The sequence below is a fragment of the Triticum aestivum genome, chromosome 1D (assembly GCF_018294505.1).
Source record: "Triticum aestivum cultivar Chinese Spring chromosome 1D, IWGSC CS RefSeq v2.1, whole genome shotgun sequence".
NCBI lineage: Eukaryota > Viridiplantae > Streptophyta > Magnoliopsida > Poales > Poaceae > Triticum > Triticum aestivum.
This window is the reverse complement of record NC_057796.1, coordinates 363,279,819-363,300,838: the sequence shown is the minus strand read 5'-3', so window position 1 is coordinate 363,300,838 and position 21,020 is coordinate 363,279,819. Positions and strand designations below refer to the sequence as shown.

The 21,020-nt window shown below is 49.2% G+C and overlaps 1 protein-coding gene across 1 annotated transcript; it reads right to left on the bottom strand.

Annotated features, from left to right (window-relative positions):
* Positions 1-2,103: 2,103 nt before the first annotated feature.
* On the bottom strand, positions 2,104-6,669 carry LOC123182089 (F-box protein SKP2A). The gene is made up of 5 exons (XM_044594550.1): positions 6,281-6,669; positions 5,035-5,325; positions 3,334-3,682; positions 3,114-3,255; positions 2,104-2,761 (listed from the first exon to the last, which is right to left on the bottom strand). The coding sequence occupies exons 2-5, from the start codon at positions 5,292-5,294 to the stop codon at positions 2,373-2,375; spliced, it is 1,140 nt and encodes a 379-aa protein (XP_044450485.1). The 5' UTR covers positions 5,295-5,325; positions 6,281-6,669; the 3' UTR covers positions 2,104-2,372.
* Positions 6,670-21,020: the final 14,351 nt, after the last annotated feature.

The following is a 21,020-nucleotide window of genomic DNA, read 5'->3' as shown; positions in this document are numbered from 1 at the left end:
CGGAGAAGAAGGGCTGCGCCGACGGAGGAGGCAAGGGTGGGCAGGGAGGAGAACCAAGGGCGTGACCGCGCCGCCGCGCCGGACCGGCAGGGGAGAGGGCGGCTGTTGGAGGAGGGGAAGGCCGTCGTGCGCCAGATCAGATCTGGGGCAGCGGGGAAGGGGCCTCCGGTGCCAGGGAGGCCAAAAAACCGCCCCGCCGCCGCCATCCCCAGGCGCAGCGTGGGTTCCCCGGCCGGCCCTCTGGCAGCGACGAAGCAGCGGAGGTGGTGGAGGGCGGGGCTTCTGCCAGTGGTCGAGGTTTCCCCCGTGTAGCCCGCACCTGGCGACGCGGGGGCGGGGCTCCATTAGGACTCTTTCGTGTGTTTGAATTTGTATAATTAAATTCATAAGTTTTGAACTTGTAATGTTTGCAAATTGTGTGAACCTTAATTAGTACCAATTTTGGATTTAATATGAGTGCAAATATGCAACTGGAATGGCGTATGTAAACCAATATGTAGAAGGATTGGCCAGAAAAAAATTAGGGAGTTACTCACTCCATCTTATAATATGAGATGTTATTACAACCAGTGTAGTAAGTTTTAGAAGTTCGACTAGAAATTGTTTTCATTTAACTCCTCAATTAGTTAAGGGTTGAGGGGCTAAATTTTGAGGAATCGGCTAGATTAGAAGTACCTGCCAGGAGACAATTTGCAAAAAAGGAAAAGTACCTGCCAGGAGACAAAGCTGCCTTGGCTGTGTGCATCCTATTTATGTAGAGGCCGAGTGGTCGAGCAGCATAGCCTGGCAGAGCCAGAGGAAGAAGTCCGTCTTGTTAGCGAGTTAGCGAGTAGTTTCCTTTAGACGATTTCCGCGAGCATACTAGCTTTTCACGAACGTAGAGGAGAAAGAGTCGTCGGCCCTTTCTCCTCCTCAGTAGGTGCAAACCCTGGTTCTGTAAATGATTATAACTGCCTTGGAGCTAGATAAGCAAACCTTCTTCTGTTTGAGTATGATGGATGTTACACCCACTGCCAGATACAAGCAAAAGCTTTCCAGCTAAGCTAGGAGTCAGAACGAACTCATGAAGCTATCCTTCTTCTTGGATCTCAAGATTCAAATGGAATTTTATCACCCCGGATTTTGGCTTTCATTTCCACTTTATACTTGAGTTAAGCAAGGCACCAGCATGGGAGAGAAGATAGCCCCTCGGGATCGCTTACTAGCCGGCCTGCTTGATTTATTTATGAGGTATCCAGATGGCACTGCACCGGCGAGGGAAAGGGAAGCTGATGAGAGGTAAGGGAAAAGTCCATTTAATGAATAGGTTCACAATATTTTGTATCCGCTTGATGCTACATTTTGAGATAATAAAAGCGCCATTTATCGGGGGGAAAAGGAGACAAAGCTGCCAGACAGTCTCTTGCAACCACAATTTGACTTGCGAGGATGTACTCTGCCAGGCTTAGCGCTTCCCTGCATGCTTAGAACTTCCAGTGTCCCGGAACCGGTTTTCCCCTCATACATGATCGCTGAAGCACCAATGAACCGGTTAATTTCTACTAGCAACCACAGCGACGGAACCCCTGTTCTCATCCTCTCGTTCAACTCCATTGCTTACATACCCCCCAAGTAGTAGTTCTGAACAAAAGAGTGCACTTATAGAGGAGACTGAAATATTTCGTCCTGGATAGCTTTGCGGCCGGCGTGGCAGATCACCCACATCGTCCTCTTTGGTGCTGCCATCGAGAAACGGCACTTCACCTTTTCTCCCACTCCTCACTCTGCATGTTTGGCTTCTTGCCCTTTCATCAAAAGACAAATGGGTTTTGCAACTCTCCTTTGTGAGTTACCCAGCACACCGAATATCCCGAGGCATAACCAAAACTTAGAAGAAATTCTGATGCTGAAGCGATTCAATCATAAATAAATAAACTTTGAATCAGCCATATCATTTGCCACCAAATGTTCAGCGATATCTTCGTCAGCAAGAATCCTGAATTCTCAACCGACCTGCCCCCCTTTGGGAACTTTGTTTTGAGCATCAATCGATACGCAGACTAAGCTGCAACCAGCTTCTGCCGACATTACCCTAAGCTGCAAACTAGCTACTGATCCCCAGAATCAACCGACAGGTCCTTCATTGAAATCCACCACATACATACATAGCATGCAATTTCTTGCCAGTTTCAAGAATGGCATGGCAGAGCATGCAACCCTCCAGCCATTTGGCACTCCATGGCCGCATCGAGTCCTCATGATATAATACAATAGTCCTACTACAACATTACATTTCCAGGTTCCGAGTTTATATACACGTCTTCTCCAGGCCGGGACCAAACCTCCCCCCACGAGGCACACGGCGTTCGCCGGAATCAAGAGCGCGCGCATCCTCAGTACGCATGGCTGGTGGCCTGCAGGGCGCTTCCGGCGCGGTGGCGCTGGAGGCCGCAGGCGCAGTGGACGTTAGTCAGGCTGAGGCAGCCGCTGATGATGAGGGAGTGCCTCTCCGGGCAGGTGTGGAGCGACGGGAAGGAGTCGCACACCGCCTGGACCGCCGGAGGCGTCAGGGCCGTGCACTGGCTGATGTTCAGGTTCGCCAGCCCGTCGACGTCCTTCGAGCTGCTGCTGCTGCTCCGCGGGGTGCCCCACCTCCCTCGTTTGCTCTTCACGCAGCTGTTTGCGAGGGAGTACATGGCTCGGTCGGTGATGTTCTGGCAGTAGTACAGGCCCAAAGATCGCAGGTAGGGGCACCCGCTTGCTAGAGCAATAACACTCTCGTCTGCAGTGAAAGATCGGGTACAATTAGCGCTTGTCTAAGTTCTGAAAGAGTGACACAAAACAAAATATCATTATCTTGGCTCCTATTGGTTTTCCAGTGGCTTTCAGAAAGTATAAATACTAACAGTTGGTTGAAAGCATCTCAAAATCATGTACAGCACAGCAACCCAGGTGCTTCAGAAGTGCTATTTTCATACCCAAAAGTACAACCTAGAAGATTACCACTTAACAGAAACAAACGTACCAGCAGCTTTGCTTCTCATCAATCAATGAAAAGCAATAGGTTATCCAAAGAACCAGTCAATGAAGAGCAATAGGTTATCCAAAGAAAAAATCGTATGTGTGGTAATTACCTGTTATAAGAACACAGCCACACAAATCCAGGGCCCAGAGATCAGGGCAGCCTGATGCCAAGCTGGTAACCCCCTCATCTGTGACACTGTCACACCAACCTAGGTTCAAAGATTGCAGGTGCCCACAGTTTTGGGCTATGGCCTGCATCAAGATTTTCACAGATTATTAAACAGAAGTTCATGAGTACATGCTAAGAAAATCCTGGGTTAAGCGAAATACCTGCAAGGATTCATCAGTGGCTGCCTTTCCACATCCACAAAGATTTAAGCTCTTCAGGTTTTTACAGTGGCAACTAAGGTAGATTAAGGCACTGTCACTGAAACTGGAACACCCACTGATGTTCAGTTTTGTAAGCCGAGGACATCCGTTGGCCAGCGCATACAATGAACGGTCACTAAGCCGGAAACTTCGGCTGAGGTCTAGCTCACGAAGATCATAACAGTAGTTGGCAACAGCCTCTACTGCACTGTCTTCAAGCTGAGGTTTGATTTGGCGAAGAGTGAGAACCTGAAGCTTTGTGAACTTGTGAGCAAATGATATTGTTAAGTTATTCATGTTCTGCTGGCACCTGCAGATGGTACAAATTTAGGTTCGACCAACAAATTCTACTCCCTCCGTCCCATAATGTAAGACGTTTTTTGACACTACACTAGTATAAAAAAACGTCCTATATTATGGGACGGAGGGAGTAAAAAGTACAGACCACCAACACCAATTATATGACCATATAAAGAACATGAATATACACTGGTAAGGCTTGGTTGTGTACATGTGAGCTTAAAATGAGGAGAGAGAACACCAGAAGAGATGTGTTATATTTGAAACGGTATCACTTAAACCAGTAGACAAGGAAGGATGGACGCAAATAACGTAGGAGTTGTATTTCTTCACAGGAAACATCAAAACGACGCATTAATTAATTAGGAATTAAAATGAGAAAAAGGTCACATTTGTTGGTGCCCCTCAGAGAAACTATGACATCCTTCTAAAATTTACTGACCGGTTCGTCATGAGCATCATCCAACTGATAGAGCACCAACAAATGTGACCTTTTTCCATGCTCTATTAATGAGAAGTTTCAAGAATCAAGGTAGTGGGTGGAAGGTTTCTCATATTGTGACGCGTACGCATGAACCCATGTTAGAAAGTGATAACTTCCATAAACATTAATTTTAGCTGTTGACTCATACTACTCCCTCCTTTCCGGTTTATAGGGCTCAAATCTGAAATCTCATCAAACAAGGCATATGGTGAGTGGAGGAATGTATCTCGTACTTTACAAAACTACCCAAACTAAATTGATGCATTAATTTGCAGTGCATGCATGCTTGGCGACTAGATGAGTAGTAGCATTACATGCATTGGTGAGTTCCTTTTTAATTCTTGCATGCAAAGATTTAATGCGCCTTGGAATCTTAAAAGAAGATGGAGATGAGCCCTATAAATCGGAAAAATGAAAAAATTGAAATAAGCCTTATAAACTGGAAAGGAGGGGGTACAACATAATCGACGTCTTGTTTTCAGAACCGAAAGTAATAATAATAAAGGGTAAGGTGAAGACTTCAGCACCATGTAGGGTGGGTGGAGAACGAGTTGAGGCCCATGGGTTTGGTTACTTTTCCTATGAAGGAGCATATGACTGAGTAATAGGAGACCGGTTTAAGAGCATGTCAGAGGACTAGAGAAAACAATCTAGTAAGAGCGACATGGTGTCATATCCGAATTTCTCAGTTCACAAGCTACCCCACCACTGTTTAATAATTAAAGCCAGGTTGAACTAGTCCAACAAATCTACATAAGGGCTCCCTTTACTTAAAGTGTGCAAATGTAATGTTGAGCAAAACTCTGCCCTCTTCACACGAACAGAAGAAAACACCTGCTGCTCTGAAGAACTAGACTGAGGGATACAAAGTTACTCACCATGAGAGGGAAAGATTAGTGACCCCCCATCCTAACGCGTCGCGCCAGCCAGTGCAAACACCGGATGCGACAACGACAATTCGATCATCTCCAGCAACTGATATGATCCGCATAAGCAGCTCCATTGGAAGGTCCTTCCATCCTGACAACATAGGCACAGCGCCACCAGTTTCAGCCTGCCCCCTTCCACCGCCGCTAGACACCATGAGGTTGCTGAAGCACGCATCCAACTGCCTGTCCACTGACCTCGCACTAACCATTTTCAATATTACTTCAAGTATCAATGTGCCCCTGCAATTACAGGCAATCCAATCAATAAAAGCAATCCAAGATAAAATGGCATAATATAGCAAACTATTCGACCTCCGCTTCCTGAACACTAAGATAGGTGATAACAGCTGCATTCAGAGACGGCATAGCAATCAAGAAAATCGTGCAAGGACAATGCTACCAATACAGATTTATCCAAAACGCACATAACAGCAAAGATTAAAACAGGTAGGCAGTATGGAACCAAGGTGGGTTAAACTAAACAGCAATAATTTATACAAAAATTGTTTAAGCACACCGAGTTCTTTACACTTGTCGAACTGAAATGGCCAATTAGGGGTAATGAACAGTCAGATGGGCAAGAATAAACTTGAGAATGTGAGGCTAATTATGTACCTATGTATAATTGGAAAAGAAATAACAGATGAGGACCTGAATGGGGATCCGGAACAAAGCTACAGCCCGACCACGGATACTGTGGATCAATGCTGTTTTCGTCGCATGGCAGCGAAATCTACGAGATGGAGAAGCTGGAAAGAATGTATCAAGAATCCACAGATGGAGAGGTGCGTACTTATAGAACTCTACCAACATGGCACCTTTCCGGCTTGGATTTACTACTTGCCAGTCACAATCAAACAGCAAACTACATCCTTAAAATAAGGCGAAGGAAACATTGCGGAGGCTTCTAGGGATCAAAGTCTCGATTTCCTCTGACTTTTGATCAGCAAAGCAATAAAGCCGGCGAGCTCGCTAATCCAGGCTTATAAAAGGTTGCAGAAATCGAGGTGGCTAATCCGCGAAAATCCATCGGAAAAGCCGAACAATCGGGGCACAATCGAGAGGAAGCCCGAAACTTGAGCAACAAATCGGGCAAAGAAGTTTGCTGGGAAATGCAAACAGACCCGGTGGTGCTCAATCCCGAGCAAAAAAACAATTATCTGCAAGATAACGTAAAGGAAACCTTGCGACTCACCCAGCGCGAGCACGCGCGGACCTCGACCCACCCGGAGCCGGAGACGAGACGCGGCTAGGGTTGTCGCTGAAGAGGGAGGGACGCCTGTGGCCACCGCGCACCGGACCGAGGCGGAGACCTTGAGCTTGAGGTGGCGAGGAGGAAGAAAGCTATAGGGGGCGTGGCGCGCGCGTGCAGGGGAAGGGTGGCTATATCCGGCCGGCCGACTTTATTAGGCCGGCGCCGATGGCTGTGGCTTGCCGACACGCGAGGTGCCCGGCGGATACGGGAGATTTTTCTTCCCCCCTCGTCTTGGGGCGCGGGCGGGGGCGCGCGTTGGCCGGAGGGACGGACACGAAAGGACCGCCTGGGACGGCACGGAGGGGCCGGCGCTTTTTTTAACGTCGACAAAAAGAGGTTCCTTCCTTCCTCGGCTCGAGGGCGGGGAGAGAATCGTTCGCAACGGAATAGGCCACGAGTTTCGTCGCCGTCGTTTTCGCTTTCGTGTTCCGGCGGGGTACTCCCATCCTCATGTGCGTGCGTCACGAGCGAGCGTCCACGTCCCCGCCGTGGTCCGTCCTTGATCGCGAGTTGAGCCGGTTTTCCGGGGTCCCCGGCCGAGGGGATATGTGTCCGGGAGTCCTGTAGGCTGTATCGTGTCTTTGTCGTCGGATCGCATCGCATGGCTCCGTGGCCAGCGGCGTATCCATCCTAGTACATAATTTGACGTGTAGTACATGCCTACAAGGCACGGCGCTGCACCGAGCTTTCAAGTTCCACAACTGGCTTATCTCCGTGCAAGTGCAGTGCAACCGTAACGATCCGATCACGTTTGGATGGACTGCGGGTGGCCATGAGCAGCCACCATCTCTCGGCTTGCATGCACACATCTTCACAAGGACATGCACTGCTCTTCCATGAATTTTACTTAGAACCCACCTCCCTGCTTGCTTAATGTTACTTAGGTAAAACATTCCGGTGCTACGCTCGTGAGCGGTAACCCCATATCAGGAACTTGGAGATTTTTCCCATCGAGAAAAGGAACTTGGAATTTTATCTGGTAAACTCGTTGTCTAGTTTTGGCACTACGTGGAGCAAATATACCGCCTTCTTCCACTATTTCACCATCACCATGAGCCGATGAGCCGCTGGTCGCTTTCCACTTGCCGGTGTCTGCCGTCATCCGGATGATGACAAGTGATAATCCTTTGGTTGCATCTATTACAGCTGTGGCGTGTGGGTCGTAATACTCCACATCCGCATGCAAAAACAATCACACACTACCCCGTCCTACCATGTCAGCTCCTGCGTGGCTGTTCGATCCGAATGCACCCATCAGAATTCATTTCGCGCATGCCAGCCTTTGTTACGGTTTTCTTAGACTAGCCACAATGAGTAGTAATATAGACTAGTAATATGTGCATGTTACTAGTAAGACCAGCCATAATGGGTAGTAATATAAAGTAGTAACATGTCCATGTTACTACTCTATGTTACTACCTCTATAGTGGGGAGTAACATGCAACACTTCATTTATTATGCTATAAACTCATCTTGCCTTGATATGTGTGATGTTACTCATATTAGTAGTAACTAGCTATGTTACTACATGCATCTCTTTCTTCATTTATTGCTTGCCACATCATCTATTTTATCTAGATATGTGTGATGTTACTACTTATGTTACTCCCATTGTGGGTAGTCTAACTAGCTATGTTACCACTTTCCTCCATTTCTTCATTTATTGCTTGCCACATCATCTATTTTATCTAGATATGTGTGATGTTACTACCTATGTTACTCCCACTGTGGGTAGTCTTAGCTCTTGTACGTCGACGTGCGGAAGGAGTCTGTAGAAATGGAGCACCTTTCCTCCGTAGCTAGCTCGAGGAAGCGAACTAGGTATAACTCAGATGGTTAGGTTTTATGTGGTGAAATTATTCTGTTAGAGTTCAAGTTCTAGAATTAATGATGGTGGTTACAAATTTTTAGATGTATTTCAAGCTCTTCGATAATGTTCGTTCAGTGAGAGCAAACATTTCTGTGAACTACATGACACCTGTAATGACTTCATCAATCTTAAGATGTGATGCCGGCTCAGTATCTCGGATGTGCTCATAGAAATAGGGCGTACGTGCGCGCATTCCTATGAATGAGTGTATGCGTGTATGTGGACATCAGCAATTGTACTGCGTTAGAAAAAACTTGTCACCTCGTTTGGAAGTTGATATTAGGCCTCAATATTGGATATTGGCATTGGTCTGACCCGAATATCGTTGTTTAGATGGATGTGGTATTCGCGATTGGAAACTAGCCTGAATATTCGGAGCCTCCACGTCGATATTGCCTGCTCTTCCCCAATTCGGAGCCTCCACCCTCGATATTGCCTTGACATTCGCTAGCCAGAGCCCCTCCCCGCCTCGAGGAAAAGAAAGAAGCGCAGGCGGTGGCGCGATTTAGGAGCTCCAACAGCGGCGTAGGTGAGTTCCCTCCTCCTTCTCTATCTCCGGCGAGGCTCCGGTCATCCCCATCCTTCTCCCTCCCCGCGTCAATCCTCCTGTCTCCCCTGCCATCCCGACGGAGGTGCTCCCTCCCCCCGCCGCGGCGGTGGCGGCGGCTGTCTCTTGTGTGCCATAGCGAGAGCCCCCCTCGCCTCCCCTCCCAACCAGTGCTTCAACCCCATCTGGAACGCCCCCTTGTTCCCTCTCCCCTCGGGCCAGAACCCTATTTTCTTTTTCTCTGATCTGATTTTTCTCTGCTTCTTGCAGGTCACTGTGTCCTTGTATGGATCCTTCTCAGCAGCCCGATTCAGCATCCCGATTCAAAGTGTTGTTGCTATATAAGTGTTGTTGTTCATGTATAAGTGCAGCTATTTTTGTACAAGTGCTGATGCGTAGAGTGCTGCTACATACATGATTCTGATGTATAAATGTTGTTTCTTGTAAGTGCTGCTATTGTACTCTTTATATACAATTATTCATAAAAATGTTCACGTATTGTGTATAATTTAATTTTAAACATTACATCAAAGTACAATGTTCATCCTATCACAAATGAGCAATTCCAATGTAGAGAATGACCATCCAAACAAGGTTCAGAATTGAGCCTCTCATGCGAATTCCAAGGGTCAATTCTCTGCACATCCAAACAACGGAATTTGAATTCAATGTAATATCAAAGTCCAGGGAGATTTGATATTGGGCCAATGCAATTCCATGGCCCTGAATATCAACATCCAAACAGAGCAATGTAGAATCTTGGAATTTTATGGCAAATCTGGATTTAGGAAAACAGCCTCTCTACACTTCTTATAAAAAAAGATGTTCCAGGCTTAATCCATTAATTAAAACAAGAAAATTGTTTCGATCAATCAATGAAAAAACAGACTAAGATGGCACATCATGCCTCTGACACAGGGCATCCGGTCGAAACTATTACCCACATAAACCTGCGTACACTGCCCAAGAGAGGAACATTGTCGAAGCTATTGCTGGAGTCGATTCTGGCGTATCTTGAGGTAGGGGTATCTGTCGGCGTCCTGGGAACCGGGGTACCCACACTTGCCTGCCTGCGGCCCACGGTGTGGCTCCATTGACGGCCTGGTACGGCCCATCTTCAGCACCAACTACTCAAGACCCTCGCGAGGGGCCGAGCCTCGCGAGGTGGACGACGCCAAGACCTCCGGAAGGAGCGGCCTCCCTAGGATGGCTCCCGAGGAGCGGAGATTTCCATGCGAGCCCTCACCTCGTGAGGCTCGGATGACGCAAGCCATGACGACCAAGGCCAGGCGGGCGCCAGCAGGCGCAGTACAGCAGGTTTCCTCTTTGGTGCTAAAGAGGCAAGCGCAGGCGCGGAGTCCCGAGGGATCAACCAAAGGTTTTCATTTCCATGCTACAAGACCAAGACTTCCAGGACAACATGAAGGAGGTCATCGCCAAGCCCACCACGGCGTCACGACCAGAAGCTTTGCAGGCGAAGACCACCTTTCGTAAGGATAAGATGTACTTCTTGCCCCCTTTCAAATTGGCCATTGTGGGATCCCTTCCCGCCTTGTTTTGGAGGAAGAGGACCAGGGCCGCTATAAATATAGGTTAGCCACCACCATAGAGGGGACGGATCATTCAGATCACCCGAACCCTCACCAGCTCACACCAACACAAGGACACGCCTCCTGAGGCTATTCTTCCACTATACTAGTTCTTCCTCAGCCCACCTCGAGGCTAATCCACCACATAGAAGGAGAAGGGTATTACACCGCAAGGTGGCCCGAACCTGGGTAAACTGCAGCGTCTCTTTCCTTTCCTATTCATCGAGCTAGGCCTTGGGGACGACGAGTTGGCAGACCGAGGGGATCGAGTTCTTCGCACGCACCCCAGAGTTCAAACCTTTCTTGGGTCTGCGGAGCCCTGAATCCGACATTTGGCGCGCCAGGTAGGGGTGCGTCGGAGCCTCTCTTCCGCCGGTCGACTCGCCACAGCTCCGCCGTTCTCATGGTTGACGCTTCTCGAGCCCACACTAAGCACTGGGCCGTTCGGCCTGCCCGGACAGCGCCATCCGCCCAGGAAGACCTCCACTCCGTGCTCCTCGCAGCCCGCATGCCGCCCAGCGTCGTCGGCCGTGGGCGGCACGGACCACCATCGCCCGCTCCCGCGCGCCACAACTGCGCCACCACGCGGTCTTTGAGCTATGCCGCGGCAACGGTGCTACAGACCCGCCGGGAGCAGGCGAACACCCGAGTAGCGCTCATCGTGGCACGAAAGCTACTACGATGCAGGCTGGCGGAGGGCGGCCACGACGCCCTACTGGAGCGGGTGGCCGAGCTGCTCGATGCCGCTTGCAGGGGCGCAACACCTTTCTGCACCTTGCCTACGTCGTGGGCGCTGCCAGGGGCACGCGCCGGCCCCCGATACAGCCGCGCGCCCTTCCTCGAGGGGCCTCGAGGACCTCGCGCCACCAACTTGGCCCGCGACGCCGCTCGTCCTGTTGGAAATATGCCCTAGAGGCAATAATAAATGGTTATTATTATATTTCTTTGTTCATGGTAATTGTCTATTGTTCATGCTATAATTGTGTTATCCGAAAATCGTAATACATGTGTGAATACATAGACCACAACATGTCCCTAGTAAGCCTCTAGTTGACTAGCTCGTTGATCAACCGATAGTCATGGTTTCCTGACTATGGACATTGGATGTCGTTGATAACGGGATCACATCATTAGGAGAATGATGTGATGGACAAGACCCAATCCTAAGCATAGCTCAAAGATCGTGTAGTTCATTTGCTAGAGCTTTTCCAATGTCAAGTATCATTTCCTTAGACCATGAGATCGTGCAACTCCCGGATGCCGTAGGAGTGCTTTGGGTGTGCCAAACGTCACAACATAACTGGGTGACTATAAAGGTACACTACGGGTATCTCCGAAAGTGTCTGTTGGGTTGGCACGGATCGAGACTGGGATTTGTCACTCCGTATGACGGAGAGGTATCTCTGGGCCCACTCGGTAATGCATCATCATAATGAGCTCAATGTGACTAAGGCGTTAGTCACGGGATCATGCATTACGGTACGAGTAAAGAGACTTGCCGTAACGAGATTGAACAAGGTATTGGGATACCGACGATCGAATCTCGGGCAAGTAACATACCGATTGACAAAGGGAATTGTATACGGGATTGATTGAATCCTCGACATCGTGGTTCATCCGATGAGATCATCGTGGAACATGTGGGAGCCAACATGGGTATCCAGATCCCGCTGTTGGTTATTGACCAGAGAGGCGTCTCGGTCATGTCTGCATGTCTCCCGAACCCGTAGGGTCTACACACTTAAGGTTCGGTGACGCTAGGGTTGTAGAGATACTAGTATGCGGAAACCCGAAAGTTGTTCGGAGTCTCGGATGAGATCCCAGACGTCACGAGGAGTTCCGGAATGGTCCGGAGGTGAAGAATTATATATAGGAAGTCAAGTTTCGGCCACCGGGAAAGTTTCGGGGGTTATCGGTATTGTACCGGGACCACCGGAAGGGTCCCGGGGGTCCACCGGGTGGGGCCACCTATCCCGGAGGGCCCCATGGGCTGAAGTGGGAAGGGAACCAGCCCTTAGTGGGCTGGGGCGCCCCCCCATGGGCCTCCCCCCTGCGCCTAGGGTTGGAAACCCTAGGGTGGGGGGGCTCCCCACTTGACTTGGGGGGGAAGCCACCCCCCTTCCCCTTGGCCGCCGCCCCCCATGTAGATGGGTCTTGGCCGGCGCCCCCCCCCTCCCAGGGGGCCTATATAAAGGGGGAGGGAGGGCAGCAATATTACAGCTTTGGGCGCCTCCCTCCTCCCCTGCTACACTTCTCCCTCTCGCAGAACCTCGGCGAAGCCCTGGCGAGATCCCGCAACATCCACCACCACGCCGTCGTGCTGCTGGATCTCCATCAACCTCTCCTTCCCCCTTGCTGGATCAAGAAGGAGGAGACGTCTCTGCATCGTACGTGTGTTGAACGCGGAGGTGCCATCCGTTCGGCACTCGGTCATCGGTGATTTGGATCACGGCGAGTACGACTCCATCAACCACGTTCATTGGAACGCTTCCGCTCGCGATCTACAAGGGTATGTAGATGCACTCCTTTCCCCTCGTTGCTAGTATACTCCATAGATGGATCTTGGTGAGCGTAGGAAAATTTTAAAATTCTGCTACGATCCCCAACAGTGGCATCATGAGCCAGGCCTATGCGTAGTTACTATGCACGAGTAGAACACAAAGCAGTTGTGGGCGTTGATGTTGCCAATTCTTCTTGCCGCTACTAGTCGTATCTTGTTTCGGCGGTATTGTGGGATGAAGCGGCCCGGACCGACCTTACATGTACGCTTACGTGAGACAGGTTCCACCGACTGACATGCACTAGTTGCATAAGGTGCTAGCGGGTGTCTGTCTCTCCTACTTTAGTCGGAATGGATTCGATGAAAAGGGTCCTTATGAAGGGTAAATAGAAATTGGCATATCACGTTGTGGTTTTACGTAGGTAAGAAACGTTCTTGTTAGAAACCTATACAAGCCACGTAAAAACTTGCAACAACAATTAGAGGACGTCTAACTTGTTTTTGCAGCATGTGCTATGTGATGTGATATGGCCAGAAGATGTGATGAATGATATATGTGATGTATGAGATTGATCATATTCTTGTAATAGGAATCACGACTTGCATGTCGATGAGTATGACAACCGGCAGGAGCCATAGGAGTTGTCTTTATTATTTTGTATGACCTGCGTGTCATTGAATAACGCCATGTAAATTACTTTACTTTGTTGCTAAACGCGTTAGCCATAGAAGTAGAAGTAATCGTTGGCGTGACAACTTCATGAAGACACAATGATGGAGATCATGATGATGGAGATCATGGTGTTATGCCGGTGACGAAGATGATCATGGTGCCCCGAAGATGGAGATCAAAGGAGCAAAATGATATTGGCCATATCATGTCACTATTTGATTGCATGTGATGTTTATCATGTTTTGCATCTTATTTGCTTAGAACGACGGTAGTAAGTAAGATGATCCCTTATAATAATTTCAAGAAAGTGTTCCCCCTAACTGTGCACCGTTGCGCAGGTTCGTTGTTTCGAAGCACCACGTGATGATCGGGTGTGATAGATTCTAACGTTCGCATACAACGGGTGTTGACGAGCCTAGCATGTACAGACATGGCCTCGGAACACACGCAATACACTTAGGTTGACTTGACGAGCCTAGCATGTACAGACATGGCCTCGGAACACGGAGGACCGAAAGGTCGAGCATGAGTCGTATAGAAGATACGATCAACATGGAGATGTTCACCGATCTTGACTAGTCCGTCTCACGTGATGATCGGACACGGCCTAGTTAACTCGGATCATGTTTCACTTAGATGACTAGAGGGATGTCTATCTGAGTGGGAGTTCATTGAGTAATTTGATTAGATGAACTTAATTATCATGAACTTAGTCTAAAATCTTTACAATATGTCTTGTAGATCAAATGGCCCACGTTGTCCTCAACTTCAACGCGTTCCTAGAGAAAACCAAGCTGAAAGATGATGGCAGTAACTATACGGACTGGGTCCAGAACCTGAGGATCATCCTCATAGCTGCCAAGAAAGATTATGTCTTAGAAGCACCGCTAGGTGAAGCACCAATCCCAGAGAACCAAGACGTTATGAACGCTTGGCAATCACGTGCTGGTGATTACTCCCTCGTTCAGTGCGGCATGCTTTACAGCTTAGAACCAGGTCTTCAAAAGAGTTTTGAGAAACATGGAGCATATGAGATGTTCGAGGAGCTGAAAATGGTTTTCCAAGCTCATGCCCGGGTCGAGAGATATGAAGTCTCCGACAAGTTCTTCAGCTGTAAAATGGAGGAAAATAGTTCTGTTAGTGAGCACATACTCAGAATGTCTGGGTTGCATAACCGCTTGTCTCAACTGGGAGTCAATCTCCCGGATGACGCGGTCATTGACAGAATCCTTCAGTCGCTTCCACCAAGCTACAAGAGCTTTGTGATGAACTTCAATATGTAGGGGATGGAAAAGACCATTCCTGAGGTATATTCAATGCTGAAATCAGCGGAGGTGGAGATCAGAAAAGAACATCAAGTGTTGATGGTGAATAAAACCACTAAGTTCAAGAAGGGCAAGGGTAAGAAGAACTTCAAGAAGGACGGCAAGGGAGTTGCCGCGCCCGGTAAGCCAGTTGCCGGGAAGAAGCCAAGGAATGGACCCAAGCCCGAGACTGAGTGTTTTTATTGCAAGGGAAGTGGTCACTGGAAGCGGAACTGCCCCAAATACTTAGCGGACAAGAAGGCCGGCAACACCAAAGGTATATGTGATATACATGTAATTGATGTGTACCTTACCAGTACTCGTAGTAGCTCCTGGGTATTTGATACCGGTGCGGTTGCTCATATTTGTAACTCAAAACAGGAACTGCGGAATAAACGGAGACTGGCAAAGGACGAGGTGACGATGCGCGTCGGGAATGGTTCCAAGGTCGATGTGATCGCCGTCGGCACGCTACCTCTGCATCTACCTACGGGATTAGTTTTAAACCTCAATAATTGTTATTTAGTGCCAGCTTTGAGCATGAACATTGTATCTGGATCTCGTTTAATTCGAGATGGCTACTCATTTAAATCCGAGAATAATGGTTGTTCTATTTATATGAGAGATATGTTTTATGGTCATGCCCCGCTGGTCAATGGTTTATTCTTGATGAATCTCGAACGTGATGTTACACATATTCATAGTGTGAATACCAAAATATGTAAAGTTGATAACGATAGTCCCACATACTTGTGGCACTGCCGCCTTGGTCACATTGGTGTCAAGCGCATGAAGAAGCTCCATGCAGATGGACTTTTGGAGTCTCTTGATTACGAATCATTTGACACGTGTGAGCAACCAACTTATTGGAAATCATACATACCGATGTGTGCGGTCCAATGAGTGTTGAGGCTCGCGGAGGATATCGTTATGTTCTCACTCTCACTGATGACTTAAGTAGATATGGGTATGTCTACCTAATGAAACACAAGTCTGAAACCTTTGAAAAGTTCAAGGAATTTCAGAGTGAGGTTGAGAATCAACGTGACAGAAAAATAAAGTTCTTACGATCAGATCGTGGTGGAGAATATTTAAGTCACGAATTTGGTGCGCACTTAAGGAAATGTGGAATCGTTTCACAACTCACGCCGCCTGGAACACCTCAGCGAAACAGTGTGTCCGAACGTCGTAATCGCACTCTATTGGATATGGTGCGATCTATGATGTCTCTTACCGATCTACCGCTCTCATTTTGGGGCTATGCTTTAGAGAATGCCGCATTCACTTTAAATAGGGCTCCGTCGAAATCCGTTGAGACGACACCGTATGAATTATGGTTTGGGAAGAAACCTAAGCTGTCGTTTCTAAAAGTTTGGGGATGCGATGCTTATGTCAAGAAACTTCAACCTGAAAAGCTCGAACCCAAGTCGGAGAAATGCGTCTTCATAGGATACCCTAAGGAAACTATTGGGTATACCTTCTACCTCATATCCGAAGGCAAGATCTTCGTTGCCAAGAACGGGTCCTTTCTGGAGAAAGAGTTTCTCTCGAAGGAAGTAAGTGGGAGGAAAGTGGAACTTGATGAGGTGATAGTCACCCCTTCCGTACCGGAAAGTAGCACAGCGCGGGAAGATGTTCATGTGGTGCCTACACCGACTGGGGAGGAAGTTAATGATGATGATCATGAAGCTTCGGATCAAGTTACTGCTGAACTTCGTAGGTCCACAAGGACACGTTCCGCACCAGAGTGGTACGGCAACCCTGTCCTGGAAATCATGTTGTTAGACAACGGTGAACCTTCGAACTATGAAGAAGCGATGGCGGGCCCGGATTACGACAAATGGCTAGAAGCCATGAAATCCGAGATAGGATCCATGTATGAAAACGAAGTATGGACTTTGACTGACTTGCCCGATGATCGGCGAGCCATAGAAAACAAATGGATCTTTAAGAAGAAGACAGACGCGGATGGTAATGTGACCATCTATAAGGCTCGACTTGTCGCTAAGGGTTATCGACAAGTTCAAGGGGTTGACTACGATGAGAATTTCACACCCGTAGCGAAGCTGAAGTCCCTCTGAATCATGTTAGCAATTGCCGCATACTATGATTATGAGATATGGCAGATGGACGTCAAAACGGCATTCCTTAACGGCTTCCTTAAGGAAGAGTTGTATATGATGCAGCCGGAAGGTTTTGTCGATCCTAAGAATGCTAACAAGGTATGCAAGCTCCAGCGCTCAATCTATGGGCTGGTGCAAGCATCTCGGAGTTGGAACATTCGCTTTGATGAGATGATCAAAGCATTTGGGTTTACACAGACTTATGGAGAAGCCTGTGTTTACAAGAAAGTGAGTGGGAGCTCTGTTGCATTTCTCATATTATATGTGGATGACATACTATTGATGGGAAATGATATAGAATTCTTGGAAAGTATTAAGGCCTATTTGAATAAGTGTTTTTCAATGAAGGACCTTGGAGAAGCTGCTTATATATTAGGCATCAAGATCTATAGAGATAGATCAAGACGCCTCATTGGTCTTTCACAGAGTACATACCTTGACAAGATATTGAAGAAGTTCAATATGGATCAGTCCAAGAAGGGGTTCTTGCCTGTATTGCAAGGTGTGCAATTGAGCACGGCTCAATGCCCGACCACGGCAGAAGATAGAGAAAAGATGAGTGTCATCCCCTATGCCCAGCCATAGGGTCTATTATGTATGCCATGCTGTGTACCAGACCTGATGTAAACCTTGCCGTAAGTTTGGTAGGAAGGTACCAAATTAATCCCGGCATGGAACACTGGACAGCGGTCAAGAATATCCTGAAGTACCTGAAGAGGACTAAGGATATGTTTCTCGTTTATGGAGGTGACGAAGAGCTCGTCGTAAAGGGTTACGTCGACGCTAGCTTCGACACAGATCTGGATGACTCGAAGTCACAAACCGGATACGTGCATATTTTGAATGGAGGAGCAGTAAGCTGGTGCAGTTGCAAGCAAAGCGTCGTGGCGGGATCTACATGTGAAGCGGAGTACATGGCAGCCTTGGAGGCAGCACAAGAAGCAGTCTGGATAAAGGAGTTCATTACGGACCTAGGGGTGATTCCCAATGCGTCGGGTCCGATGACTCTCTTCTGTGACAACACTGGAGCTATTGCCCTTGCGAAGGAGCCCGGATTTCACAGGAAGACCAGGCATATCAAGCGTCGCTTCAACTCCATTCGTGAAAGTGTTCAAAATGGAGACATAGATATTTGTAAAGTACATACGGACCTGAATGTAGCAGATCCGTTGACTAAACCTCTCCCTAGAGCAAAACATGATCAGCACTAGGACGCAATGGGTGTTCGATTCATCACAATGTAACTAGATTATTGACTCTAGTGTAAGTGGGAGACTATTGGAAATATGCCCTAGAGGCAATAATAAATGGTTATTATTATATTTCTTTGTTCATGGTAATTGTCTATTGTTCATGCTATAATTGTGTTATCCGGAAATCGTAATACATGTGTGAATACATAGACCACAACGTGTCCCTAGTAAGCCTCTAGTTGACTAGCTCGTTGATCAACTGATAGTCATGGTTTCCTGACTATGGACATTGGATGTCGTTGATAACGGGATCACATCATTAGGAGAATGATGTGATGGACAAGACCCAATCCTAAGCATAGCTCAAAGATCGTGTAGTTCGTTTGCTAGAGCTTTTCCAATGTCAAGTATCATTTCCTTAGACCATGAGATCGTCCAACTCCCGGATGCCGTAGGAGTGCTTTGGGTGTGCCAAACGTCACAACGTAACTGGGTGACTATAAAGGTACACTACGGGTATCTCCGAAAGTGTCTGTTGGGTTGGCACGGATCGAGACTGGGATTTGTCACTCCATATGACGGAGAGGTATCTCTGGGCCCACTCGGTAATGCATCATCATAATGAGCTCAATGTGACTAAGGCGTTAGTCACGGGATCATGCATTACGGTACGAGTAAAGAGACTTGCCGGTAACGAGATTGAACAAGGTATTGGGATACCGACGATCGAATCTCGGGCAAGTAACATACCGATTGACAAAGGGAATTGTATACGGGATTGATTGAATCCTCGACATCGTGGTTCATCTGATGAGATCATCGTGGAACATGTGGGAGCCAACATGGGTATCCAGATCCCGCTGTTGGTTATTGACCGGAGAGGCGTCTCGGTCATGTCTGCATGTCTCCCGAACCCGTAGGGTCTACACACTTAAGGTTCGGTGACGCTAGGGTTGTAGAGATACTAGTATGCGGAAACCCGAAAGTTGTTCGGAGTCCCGGATGAGATCCCGGACGTCACGAGGAGTTCCGGAATGGTCCGGAGGTGAAGAATTATATATAGGAAGTCAAGTTTCGGCCACCGGGAAAGTTTCGGGGGTTATCGGTATTGTACCGGGACCACCGGAAGGGTCCCGGGGGTCCACCGGGTGGGGCCACCTATCCCGAAGGGCCCCATGGGCTAAAGAGGGAAGGGAACCAGCCCTTAGTGGGCTGGGGCGCCCCCCCTGCGCCTCCCCCCTGCGCCTAGGGTTGGAAACCCTAGGGTGGGGGGGCTCCCCACTTGACTTGGGGGGGAAGCCACCCCCCTTCCCCTTGGCCGCCGCCCCCCATGTAGATGGGTTCTAGGCCGGCGCCCCCCCTCCCAGGGGGCCTATATAAAGGGGGGAGGGGGCAGCAACACAACAACCTTGGGCGCCTCCCTCCTCCCCTGCTACACCTCTCCCTCTCGCAGAAGCTCGGCGAAGCCCTGCCGAGATCCCGCTACATCCGCCACCACGCCGTCGTGCTGCTGGATCTCCATCAACCTCTCCTTCCCCCTTGCTGGATCAAGAAGGAGGAGACGTCGCTGCACCGTACGTGTGTTGAACGCGGAGGTGCCGTCCGTTCGGCACTCGGTCATCGGTGATTTGGATCACGGCGAGTACGACTCCATCAACCACGTTCATTGGAACGCTTCCGCTCGCGATCTACAAGGGTATGTAGATGCACTCCTTTCCCCTCGTTGCTAGTATACTCCATAGATGGATCTTGGTGAGCGTAGGAAAATTTTAAAATTCTGCTACGATCCCCAACACGTCCTGCTCAGGATACGTTACCTCCGGGCGTGGCAAGGCCGGACGACCCCTCCTGGGGCCGCACCGAGATGCCACCCTACGGTCGTCATGACCTGGCACTAGGCCTGGCAAGCAGCGATGTTGGACGTCCAGGCGATGACTCGAGGGTCGCGGCTCCAGGCACCCCTGTATCTCCACTGTCGGACATGCTGTACGCGCCAAGAAGAAGCCCTTGCCTGTTTCCCTCGCCAGCCTGGGCGTCAAGGCCACGCGAGGCCGAGGCCCTTCGCGAGCCACTCCGGAGCTTCACCGACGTCTTCAACAACAACAGCCACCGGGTACAGCCAATATCTCAGGGGCACGATTACGCTAACCATGAACCACAGGTGAACCAAGCCACGGCAACAGCTATGGACCTCGGGATGATGGCCCCGCTGCAGGCGGACACGATACACTGGGAGCTGCGCAGGGGGAGCCAGGTGCCAGGGCCTCCCCGCGCTGCATGGAGCGAGATGCCACCACTAGGGCGGTGCATGCCGCATGAAGGCAGGCCCCCCATCGGGGAAGGCGCCGGCGAGCCCTTCCCCCCGGCGGTTGGGGCCTGCGATCGCTGGGGCACCGCTAGCGCCCCCTTGCCCCTTGGTCTCGTCCTGGTTTCCGGACGCCCCAACGGTGGTCGGGGGAGGCACAGAGCGGCGCCCTCGTCAGGCGCCATGGATGCCCGTGAAGATCTCCGCTCATGACACTCTCACGTAATAATGAGTTGGGGCTGTACACGCCCCAGAGTCTCCTAAGCGCCGCTCTTGGGCCTCACGGGGGCTCCCACCCACGTCCAAGTGGAAGCACCATGCTCCGCGCTGGCCGTCGACACCGTCCCCCAATGACTATGCCCACGCCCAGTGGAAGCACTTAGCTCCGCGCTGGTGAGAAGACTAGTTAGGTGCCGGATGCGGCCATTTGCTTTCGCCCCCTTTTTGTAACCCAATTTGCCATCTTTTGGAATGAGATTTGGATTTCGTGTGCTTATCAAAGGAAAAACGGGAGGAATTTTTCTTTGTTCACGGTGATTTCTTGCCTTTTGGTTTGTGTTTAAGAGTAAGGCTCAC